This window comes from Panthera tigris, chromosome D1 (genome assembly GCF_018350195.1).
Source record: "Panthera tigris isolate Pti1 chromosome D1, P.tigris_Pti1_mat1.1, whole genome shotgun sequence".
Classification (NCBI taxonomy): Eukaryota; Metazoa; Chordata; class Mammalia; order Carnivora; family Felidae; genus Panthera; species Panthera tigris.
In genome coordinates, this window is record NC_056669.1 from 59,846,829 (window position 1) to 59,858,948 (window position 12,120).

General features: G+C 39.8%; 2 protein-coding genes across 5 annotated transcripts in view; both read right to left on the minus strand.

The window, feature by feature from the left end:
• The window catches only part of TRIM21 (tripartite motif containing 21), a 145,997-nt gene that overhangs the window by 30,752 nt on the left and 103,125 nt on the right, over positions 1–12,120 (minus strand). The gene's annotated exons all lie outside the window — the stretch shown is intronic.
• LOC102973049 (putative olfactory receptor 52P1) lies at positions 4,398–5,486 on the minus strand. Its single transcript, XM_007089419.2, has one exon. It carries the CDS (start codon positions 5,484–5,486, stop codon positions 4,539–4,541), a length of 948 nt encoding a protein of 315 aa, XP_007089481.2. The 3' UTR covers positions 4,398–4,538.

Genomic DNA, 12,120 nt, shown 5'->3' on the forward strand with positions numbered 1-12,120 from the left:
TACACTTACCTTATAACCCAGAAATTTTAGTTTAATATTCATAGCATATTTATAATAGCAAAAAAAAAAAAAAAAAAAAAAGAAAGCAACTCAAGTGTCCCAAAATAGTTAAACTTTGATGTATTCATGCAATGGAATATCAGCAACAAAAAAGAATTAACAGCTGATGCAGACAAATACAAAGGAACCTCAAAAACATGTTGAGCCAACCCGCAGCAACTTCTTATTCAACATGTCTCTGGAGACAAGGGAAACAAAAGCAAAAATGAACTATTGGGACCTCATCAAAATAAGAAGCTTCTTTCTGCACAGCGAAGGAAACAATCAGCAAAACTAAAAGGCAACCAACAGAATGGGAGAAGATATTTGCAAATGACATATCAGATAAAGAATTAGTATCCAAAATCTATAGAAAACTTATCAAACTCAACACCCAAAAAACAAATAATCCTGTGAAGAAATGGGCAAAAGACATGAATAGACACTTCTCCAAAGGAGACATCCAGATGGCCAACTGATACATGAAAAAATGCTTAACATCACTCATCATCAGGGAAATACAAATCAAAACCACAGTGAGATACCACCTCACCCCTGTCAGAATGGCTAACATTAACAACTCAGGCAACAAGAGATGTTGGCGAGGATGTGGAGAAAGAGGATCTCTTTTGCGCTGCTGGTGGGAATGCAAACTGGTGCAGCCACTCTGGAAAACAGTATGGAGGTTCCTCAAAAAATTAAAAATAGAACTACCCTACAACCCAGCAATTGTTCTACTAGGTATTTATCCAAGTGATACAGATAATGCTGTTTCAAAGGGGCACGTGCACCCCCATGTTTATAGCAGCACTATCAACAATAGCCAAAGTATGGAAAGAGTCCAAATGTCCATAGACAGATGCATGGATAAAAATGCATGTGGTGTACAGATGCATGTGGTATATATATATATATAATAAAATGGAGTATTACTTGGCAATCAAAAAGAATGAAATCTTGCCATTTGCAACTACGTGTATGGAACTACAGGGTATTATGCTAAGCGAAATTAGAGAAAGACAAATATCACATGACTTCATATGAGGACTCTAAGATACAAAACATGAACAGAAGGGAAGCAAAAATAATAAAAATGGGGGGGGGTAGGACAAAACATAAAAGACTCTTAAATATAGAGAACAAACAGCTGGAGGGGTCATGGGAGAGGGGATGGACTAAATGAGTAAGGGGCATTAAGGAATCTACTCCTGAAATCATTGTTGCACTATATGCTAACTTGGATGTAAATTAATAAAATTATTAATAAAAACAAAAAAACCATGTTAAGTCAAGGAAGTTGGACACATAGAATATGTATCATTCCACTTATATCAAACTTACTGTTCTAAAAGTTCATATAAGGTAATCCAAATCAAACAGTGGTTTTCTCAGTGGGTGAGCCCTAAGGGTATTACCTGGAAAGAACACAAGGGAAGTTTCTGGGATTATAAAAATGCTCTGTATCTTGATTAAGGTGGTAGTTATACTGATGCACACATTTGTCAGAGATCATCTAACTATATACTTAACATATGCATTTTATTTTAGGTAAATTATATCTCATTAAAGAATAGTTTGGGAAAAATAAATCCAATTGTAGCCAATGGTCCCAAATACAGTGTAGCTGGTTTCCTTGATTCCCCCCTAATTTGAATTAAATATCCTGGGGACTAGAATTTATTGCCCATTGTGTGGTCTCTAGTTGTCTGGCAACCTGGGATGTTTATGGGTAAATTAAAACTACTAATTTTGTGTGTGCTGAGCCCTTGAGTGAAGGAAGAACTATTATGTTAACTTGGAAGTCACGGAGAGTATGTTGCATGGGATAGGGTGGTAGTGGTGGGTTTGCAGATGTCTCCTATTCAATCTGTCACCAAGGATTTATTCTCCTGAATCATAATTATATTTCCAATTCCTAGAATGGTGCTTAGCATATTGCATATTCTCAGAAAAGTCAGTGATGTTAAGAAAAGAATAGATTTTATTAGATTTTTGGTCTCAGGGTGTAGATTTATAGGAACTCACCTGGTAAAGAGTAAAAACCACAGAATTTAGAATTAAAGAGATTTAACCTTGGCTCTGATATTTGATTTCTTGGACAAGTTATTACCTTGCTAATCTTCTGACTCTATAAAGGGGGGGGGTAGTTATGTGCTCATCAGATGGTTATGGGACTGTAATAAGACGATGTACATCCTCCTGAGGCACTGAAGAGTGTTAAACTAATCCACTGCTGTAACTAGATGAAGTTCTGATGACCTAGGTCTTCTTGAGCCTGCTAGTGGCCTTCTCCTTTGTAAGCTCTTTCCTAGCTTACTAAAATGCTTTACCCTGGAGCCAAATACCTATTAAATACCTATCAATCTGCCTGTAGAGTCTGAGCACAGATGTCAGGACCAGAGACTTTGAGAACTCTGGATCCTAATGGACCTTCTAAATCACAGCCATCACTTTCATTTTTATTTTTATTTTATTTTTTTAGCAATGAAGAAGATTTTTATTTATTTATTTTTTAATATATGAAATTTATTGTCAAACTGGTTTCCATACAACACCCAGTGCTCATCCCAAAAGGTGCCCTCCTCAATACCCATCATCCACCCTCCCCTCCCTCCCACCCCCCATCAACCCTCAGTTTGTTCTCACTTTTTAACAGTCTCTTATGCTTTGGCTCTCTCCCACTCTAACCTCTTTTTTTTTTTTTTCCTTCCCCTCCCCCATGGGTTTATGTTAAGTTTCTCAGGATCCACATAAGAGTGAAACCATATGGTATTTGTCTTTCTCTGTATGGCTTATTCCACTTAGCATCACACTCTCCAGTTCCATCCACGTTGCTACAAAAGGCCATATTTCATTCTTTCTCATTGCCACGTAGTATTCCATTGTGTATATAAACCACAATTTCTTTATCCATTCATCAGTTGATGGACATTTAGGCTCTTTCCATAATTTGGCTATTGTTGAAAGTGCTGCTATAAACATTGGGGTACAAGTGCCCCTATGCATCAGTACTCCTGTATCCCTTGGGTAAATTCCTAGCACTTTCATTTTTAAAAACCTGCTCAGGAGGTCAAATTGGAATGTTTTCTCTATTTCATCTCTAAAGAAGGGGTTTGGTCTTTTCCCTGGACCTTTGAGGCTTGGTGGCAGCTCCACATGGCCACACCACGGACTAGAAGAAAAGACTAAGGATATCAGACTTGAGTCATCTAGTATGAGACTTTGTTCCCACACCTCACACTCAGGTGTGGTTGAAGGCTTCTGAGAAAGCAGCCTTTCCTATTTGGACAGAAGTGGAATGAGATGAGGTGAGTCCTAAGACCTCTTTTCCCCTGAACAAGTTAGATGTCCTTACTCAGTACCCATTGTCCCTGTGCTTATCCTAATATTCATTTAATTTGGCTTAACTTATTTGGTTTTGCTGTTGTCTCCTATATGTAGGTCTCCTCCAACAGTGAAAAGTCTCCATGAGCACTTTTGACCATATCATGTCCATACCTCGATTTTAACATAGTGCATACTCAGTAAAAAAGATGAAAATTCTTACCTTTCAGAGAACCTTCCTAGATTGACATTATACCTTGTTGCTTATTCTTCTGTACAGCAGGCACAGTTTTCCCAAAGCCCATTGCTGACTGCTAGGTCTCCATTTCTGTTTCTCTAATTCTGTGTGTTTCTCCTGTCAAACTGAGAGTTCACTAAGGGAGGCATGCATGTATCCATATCAGAGTAGGAGCACCTGACTGTGGATAAAGGTTATTTCTTCTTGTCAGACTGTGAGTCTTATCTTTTTTATTTTATCAAGGTCTCCTAGAAGGGAGGAGTCCTGTCAGAACAGCAGTGTGGAATTCCCTGGGAGGTGATCATCAGCTTGGTGACCATGTTTCCCAATAAACATGGGATCCCTAGGCTTTGTAATCATATCTACATCACAAATGGGAAATACCTAATGGTTCCTCATCCTTCAGACTTGTGCTACTTATCTCCTTATCAAAGTAAGGATACTATTGAGTGTGGGCTTCTCTCTCCACCATGCTGGGAACCTCTGGTCTCTTAAACATTACCATCGGCTCACAAACTGGCCCTCATACACAGAGGACAAGAGGAGACCAATGCAAGAGGCAGGCCACTCCAGATGTGTAGGTGGCAGGTTTAAAAAGCAAGGGAACTTACTTATGAGATTTGTGTTAGTGACCCCAAGTACCCACCTGTCAAATCTTAAAAGTTTATAGAGAGGCCTTAACTGGGTTCAGTCATGTATACTGGCCAGATGGGCTCAACAATACCTTACTCTCTCAAGGCTGTGTCCATGGAACAGCTCTCACCGTGGGAATAGCGGGTAGAATGTATATTCCAGGGACAGGCGAAGGTGTGAGGAACCTCCAATTGCCCCAGTCTGGCTCACAGTTTAACTGGTGGCCATATATTCCCAATGGCCCACTCCAACAATTGCCCAAGCCTAAAGGAAGAAGACAAGGTTCTAGGGTGGGGTTGGAGATTTAAGACTGAACAATGCCCCGCTTCAGCAGTCGGAGGGCCCCATCCCGGATCTGCTTGGTCTTCATGCCATAGATGATGGGGTTGAGCATGGGTGGTACAACAAGGTAGAGGTCAGCCAAGAGGATATGGATGTGCCGGGGCACATGCTGGCCAAAGCGCTGAGTGTAGAATGAGAAGAGCCCTGGTGTATAGAAGAGAAGGATGACACCCAGGTGGGAGCCACAAGTGCCAAAGGTCTTAGCTCTTGCCTCTTTGGAGGAGAGGCCTAACACAGCCCGGAGGATTAGTGTATAGGAGACAGTGATGCAGATGGAATCTGTGCCCACAACTAGCGTGGCAGCAGTAATGCCATAGATGTTGTTTGGCCGTGTACCCCCACAAGCCAGCTTTACCACAGCCATGTGCTCACAGTAGGAGTGGGCCACCACTCGGCTACAGTAGCTCAGCCTTGCCAATAAGCATGTGAGTGGGGTCATGAGGCCCAAGCCACGAAACACAGCAGCAGCTGCCAGCTTGCCCACAGCCTCTGGGGGCAACAATGACCCATAGTGCAGTGGCCGGCAGATGGCCAAGTAGCGGTCAAAGGCCATTGCTAACAGGATACCAGATTCAACAGCTGAAAAGCCATGGATAAAGAACATCTGAGTAGCACAGGCCCCAAAGTCAATCTCAGTAGCATTTGTCCAAAAAAGTGCAAGGAGTTTGGGCACAGTAGAAGTGCAGAGCACCAGGTCAACGATGGACAGCATGCATAGGAACAGGTACATGGGCTGGTGTAGTGCAGGCTCTGATCGCACCACCAGCAGCACTGCCATGTTGCCAAGCACTGCTAGGGCATACATGGAGCAGAAGGGAAATGCAATCCAAAAGTAGGATGCCTCCAGGCCAGGAATTCCCATGAGCAGAAAAGAGTTTGGGTTCTGATGGCTGTGGTTTGTGAAATGCATGGTCAGGTCCAGGTAGGGTAGGTAGAGAAGACCTTACTGCCCTGCTCTGAACCCTAGGAAGCCCTGACAGATGAAGCCATTGGGATTCATTCTTATTCTGTGGCTGAAACTGAAAGGATAGCAGAAAAAATTTGAGTTAGATCTCATAAAAAACATCCAGGATAAGAAGGCTGTATAGCATTGGGAAGTGATATATGGCAGGAGGTGAATTTATCATTACCAGGGATCAAAGGAGACTTTCCACTTAAGTCTGATTCAACAATGTCTAGGCTAGGCTGTAGGGTGAGTTACATGGTTGTAGAACTCACTCTTGTTACTTATCCTCACCATGGAGAATCTTCTATGCCTGTGAACCCAATTCTGCCTTGTACTCTTATTTTCTTCTGATCTGCCTATGTGACAATAAAATAATATAAAAATCAAAGGTCAGGCACATTTGATTTGTGGTTACTTTTCAAGATGGGAAGATCAAGACTGAGAGATAAGAGAAAGCAGAGTGGGGGGGGGGTGTTGTTGGATGGGTTTTTCAAGCCACTGAGCCCATGGTTATTCACAGATGAGGCTCAGAACAACAAACACATGGTGAAAGGCTGAGTCTCATGTAGTCTGCTAAAGCCGTAACATTGCCTGGCTTATGTTAGTACTAGAATCCTGTGCTTGTCATAGGTTTCTGGGTGAAACAGGTGAGATCATGCAGATCGGTCAGTGGTAGATGTCAAGTTAATTTGGCCATAATAGGTGATGTGATAAAGTTACTGAGGAATGAAAACACAGTCTTATAAAAATCAAAGGTACATGAAGAGGGTATGAGAAGTAAATTTTAATCACTGGGAACACAATTGTTAACTGTAAGCAAATATGGAGACCAGTTTGGTCAGATTATGGCATGGAGCTTCTACACATGTCCACCCCATCTCTTTGCCTATTACCCACACTTTCTATATTCCCTGATCTTCCCTTACCTAAAAGTACCTTCTCACTATTCTCTGATCCACTAGCCAGCCAGTAATTGAGAGTTTGAGAAAGAATTTGATTAAAAAGTCAGGAAGGGGATAGTAAAGGGAGAGAAGAGGATGAAAAGGAAAGTTGAGAACAAGACACAGGAATAAACACAGGAGATATTCGGGAGGGAACAGTACCTTTCTCACACTGGTTTCTAATATGATGGGATGTGACTGTGTTCTGGCTGTTAGTGGGAACAGAGAGGGTGGAACTGCTTGAGCCCTCTGGAGATAAGTCCATCTATATCCCTAACCTTAAGCTGCAGTACTCCTTGCAATCCCTTCCATCAGCTATCCATACCCAGAAAGAAAGAGGCAAGAAGGCAAAGGATAAGGTCTTCTCATGTGGTCTGGGGGAAGGAACCCTGGACCAGGATGCCTTCCCAGTGCCCAATGTGGCTGTTACTGTGATATGGAGACAAACATCTTGTCCCTTTGTCTTATCATCCCTTCTTCCATGCATTTAAAATTTTCCTTCTGTGCTATTTCCCTTCCTGAGTTTCTACCAGAGAGCTTGGGACCAAGAATACTCAGATGGTATTTCAGTTTTGGTGGTAGATGAAGGGTCAGGGACAGAGAGAAATCTGGGTGGGGGGTGGGGAGTCCTTGTAAAATGGTATATGTAAAGCTGTTCCATTCTGAGCACACCATGTATTTAGTTCAGCATGTGATTCCGTCTGTATATGTTACTGTATAAAATGCATGAACAAGGCTGTACTCAGACATGGTATGTACATTTAGATAAGACATTGTTTTTAGAGTGTCCATACTTCAATGCCCTTTCTTTGGTGTGGAGAAAATTGAGAGCTGAATAATCTAGACATAAATGGGAAAGACTTGCTTTCTTCACTTTTTTTCCCCCACCTTTTCTTCCAGTCTTTTAATAATTGAATCAAGTTTCCTCAGCCTCTGAGCTGCCTCTCAAAGAATGTTTACTCTATCCTTGTAGTTACGCAGCACAATGACTGCATGCCCCCCTTGCCTCAGCCCCATTTGCACAGATAGAGAAAATGAAGTTGGAAAAACATGTGGAGCACAGTATGCCAAGATTCTAAGAGAGATCAAGGTGAAGGCCTTGGGGTCATCGCTTCCTGTCCTTCTCACTAATATTTGAGTTAGAGCTCATGAAAAATGTCCAGGAACAAAGCTGTCTCATGAAGAAAGGAACACACTGTTCATCACTGAAAGTGCTTGTGAGCATCTGGAAGCCACCTGCCCAGGATTCAACTTTTGTCAATGGAAGAGTAAGAGCAGCCCTTTTCAAATCTCAGCTCTGCTAACTCACCAGCTATGTGATCACAGTCAAGTCACCTAACCTCTTGTCAACCTGCTTCAGATTCTGTGACCTGGAGAGTTCATTCCTACTTCAGAGGCTACTGTGAGGAATCCTTATGGGAGACATTCATCTGAAGAGCACTACATGGCATATAGCAATGGTAAAGAAGTGTGATTCATTTGTAAGTCCTTTTTATCTGAAGTGGAGACTACCTCAGTGAGAAAATTATCTTAGTGTTCTCCAGGTCTTTGGCCTGTTTGTAGTGTGCTTATTGTAGGGTGACATACAGAGATAGACTTACCAGGCCTAGGACAGGGAGTGGTAGTAAAGTCTCAGGTCCTGCAGGGATTAGAGAGTGTGGAGCAAAAAGGCTAGAATATTTATCCTGTTATTAAGGCCCTAACTGAGATTAAAAATTCCCTGGGGATAAAGGCACTAAAAACACCTCTGGGATGCTGGAAAGAGGCAGAAAATTGAAGCTAGGATATTTGGGTCTTTCCTTACCCTACCCAACCAAAAGAGTAGGATAATGGAGAAAATTTACACTGTGAGTTCAGAGTAGATAGGAAGGGAGTAGGCATACAGACCCCTGCACACAAATAATCCCAAAGGCTTTCTGGCATAGGAATTCTGCTTAGAAAATTTGCTAATTTTGCTTTTTCTCTTGGCCCCTTCCACATGTCCCAAATATTTGCTTCTCAATGCTTCTTAGCTTCTCTGAATGTTAGTTTTTCATCTGTAAAAGGGGTAGGCAATGAATGAGATGGTATATGGAAGGCACTTATCATTTTTCCTGGTTTATGCCAAGCACCTGGTAAAAATTTTAATTTTATTATTTTATCTAATTCAATGATCATTGACCGAGCATCTACCATATGCAAAGAACTATTCTAGATGTTAGAGCAGAGAGTTGAAGGATCACACCTTTGTTCATAGTCCAGTTTGGGATCGGCAGACATAAAAGATTATAGTTCAACGAGAGATATATAGATATAAAAAAGACACAAGTTCATTTATCAGAAAGGGGGTTAGTGCTGTACAACTTAGTCAAAGATTCAGAAATAGAAAGTGGACTTAGAGGAAGGTGCACATGAAGGAGAGAAAAAAAAGCATGTGTAAAAATATGGCAGACAAGAGATAATTGGCATTTTCTGGCAGTCAGTGCAGCCTAGTTCAAAGTTTAGTTAAAAAATTTTTTAGGGGTGTCTAGGTGGCTTAGTTGGTAAAATGGCCAATTCTTGATTTCAGCTCAGGTCATGATCTCACTATCATGCCTTATGTTGGGCTCTGCACTGACAGCATGGATCCTGCTTGAAATTCTCTTTCCCCCTCTCTCTACCCCTCTCCCCTGCTCACACGTGCTCACTCTCAAAATGAGTAAACTTAAAAAAGGTACATTTGATTATAGTTGACACACAATGTTACATTAGTTTCAGGTGTACAGTGATCCAACTCTATATATTATGCTATGCTCACCACAATGTAGCTATCATCTGTCACCATGCAACACTATTACAATATCATTGACTATATATCCTATGCTCTACTTTATTCCTGTGTCTTACTCATTTTATAATGGGAAGCCTGAATCTCCCACTCCCCTGCACCCATTTTGCCCATCCCAACAGAGCAGAGAGCCTAGAAATAAACTCATGTTTATATGGTCAATTAATCCATAAAAAAGACTATACGGAATGGGGAAAATACAGTCTCTTCAATAAATGGTGTTGGAAAAACTCGACAGCTACATGCAAAAGAATGAAATTAGATCACTTTCTAACACCAGACCAAAAAAATTAAAATGGACTCAACATTTAAAGTGACACCTGAAACTATAAAAATCCTAGAAGAGAACACAGGCAGAAATTACTTCTTATTCTTTAAGTCAATAGAAATTCCTAGTCATAGATATATTTTTATAGGTATGTCTCCTAAGCAAGGGAAACAAAAGAAAAATAAAATATTGAGACTACATCAAAATAAAAATCTTTTGTACAGCAAAAGAAATCATCATCAAAACAAAAAGGCAACATACTGAATAGAAAATAAGTGGTTAGTATTCAAAATATACAAAGAACTTATATGACACCGAAAAAATTGAATTAAAAATGGGCAGAAGACCTGAGTAGACATTTTTTAAAAGAAATACAGATGGTCAGACACATGGAAAGATGCTCACAATCACTCATCAGAAAAATGCAAATCAGAGATATTCTGAGCCATAGTAAGTGTCCTTTTTCTCCTCTCATCCATACACCATCTTATCAAATGCTGTTTGTGTGATATGGTCACTTTAAATCTTGTTGGTATGACCTTAGTCAAGTAACAGCTCTTAGCCTCTTGTTCCCCATCTGTAAAAATGGGGAGAGCTATCATATTAGACGGAAGGTGCTTAATACGGTTTATGTGACATGGAAACAACAATCTGTTGAGGATTTGCTATCATTAAATTATTATCTTTCAGTCATCTTCCTACTCAATAGGCTTTGTGAAGGCAGAGACCAGGGTGAATTAAGCTCTTTGATAGTACTTAAAAGAAGATCATAATGGTGTTAGGTATAGGGAGAAGGTTGTTGAATGAGCAGATTGTATTCTAGTTAAATGTAGGGTAGGCAGACAGACGTGAAGCTTGATTTCAGGCAATAAGGCAACAAACCTATTGAGGACTCAGTATTTATCTGACAGGGTCTTAGAGATACAAAAAATTGAAAAGATACCTGCAAATGCAAATCAAAACTATAAAAGATATCACCTCAAGCCTGTCAGAATGGCTAAAAATCAACACACAAGAAACAACAGGTGTTGGTGAGGATGTGGAGAAAAAGGAACCCTCTTGTTCCATTGGAAGGAATGCAAACTAATGCAGCCACAGTGGAAAACAGTATGGAGGTTTCTCAAAAAGTTAAAGATAGAACTACCTTATGATCCAGCAATTGCACTACTGGGTATTTACCTAAAGAGTAGAAGAACACTAATTCAAGGGGGTACATGCACTCTATTTATAGCATCATTACAATATATATGGAAGCAGCCCAAGTGTCTGATTGATGGATAAAGATGTGAGATTATATATATATATATGTGTGGCAAGATTTCATTTTTATGGCTGAACAACATTTTAGTGTGAGATTATATATATATATTATATATATATTATATATATAATATATATAATATATTATATGCTGTTTGTGTGATAGGGTCACTTTAAATCTTGTTGGTGTGACCTTAGTCAAGTAACAGCTCTTGGCCTCTTGTTCCCCATCTTTAAAAATGGGGATATATATATATCATCTCACACACACACACACACACACACACACACACACGTTATTCAGCCATAAAAAATGAATTCTTGCCATTTGCAACAATATGGATGGAGCTAGAGAGTATAATGCTAAGCAAAATAAGTCAGAGAAAGACAAATACCATATTATTTCACTCATATGTGGTATTCAAGAAACAAAATGAGCAAAGGGAAAAAAATGAAAAAGACAAACTAAGAAACAGACTCTTAACTACAGAGAACTGATGGTTACCAGAGGGGAGGTGGGTGGAATGATGGGTGAAGTAGATGATGGAATTTAAGGAGTACATTTATCATGATGACCACTGGGTGATGCATAGAATTTTTGAATAATTATATTGTACACCTGAAATATAATACTGTATATTAACTGGAATTAAAGTAAAAACTTTAACGGGGTAAAAAATAAAATAACTGGAAAAAAGAAAGTGATAAACCTGGGAAAATTTATGGTGATAGAACATAGGATAGTTAGGAGGGTTATATGAAGTAAATATGTGAAATCCTTAAATATTTTCTTGTAAATACAAGTGTTTACTCCAAAAAAAAAAATGTGAAAAGAAGGTGGTTCCCAGGAAGCAAGCTATCTTATTTTTAAATTCTATACCAAAGAAGAGAAACAACAGGTGTTTACCACAGTGTTTTATATAAAATTTGATTTGAGAGCTTCTAGTATTTTAAGAAGTATGATAATACTGATCTAAGATAATTCTATTACATGACTTGTCCTTTAATCCTATTTTAAGTTTTAATTATATGAATGATTTACAAATACATTCCTTTATAGGAAACAAACACAGAGAGACAGAGACAGAGAGAGAGCGAGACAGAGAGAGAGACAGACAGAAAAGATTCCGTTTTAAGGAGCTTTAAATGCAGATGGTGAAGATGGTGAAGAGAAGAGCTAGTGGGAGATGGCATATGGCCCAGGTGACAGAAAGGAAGGTGCAGACTTTGTTCTCTGAGCATAGATTCCCTGGGTAGCTCACAGGATATTCATACTTCAAGAATTCAGTTTCAGGGATTCTAAGGTTTGGCCATTCCCCCATT

Coding starts and splice junctions, on each gene's coding strand:
- LOC102973049 (XM_007089419.2), bottom strand. CDS start 5,486: ATGCATTTCACAAACCACAGCCATCAGAACCCAAACTCTTTTCTGCTC.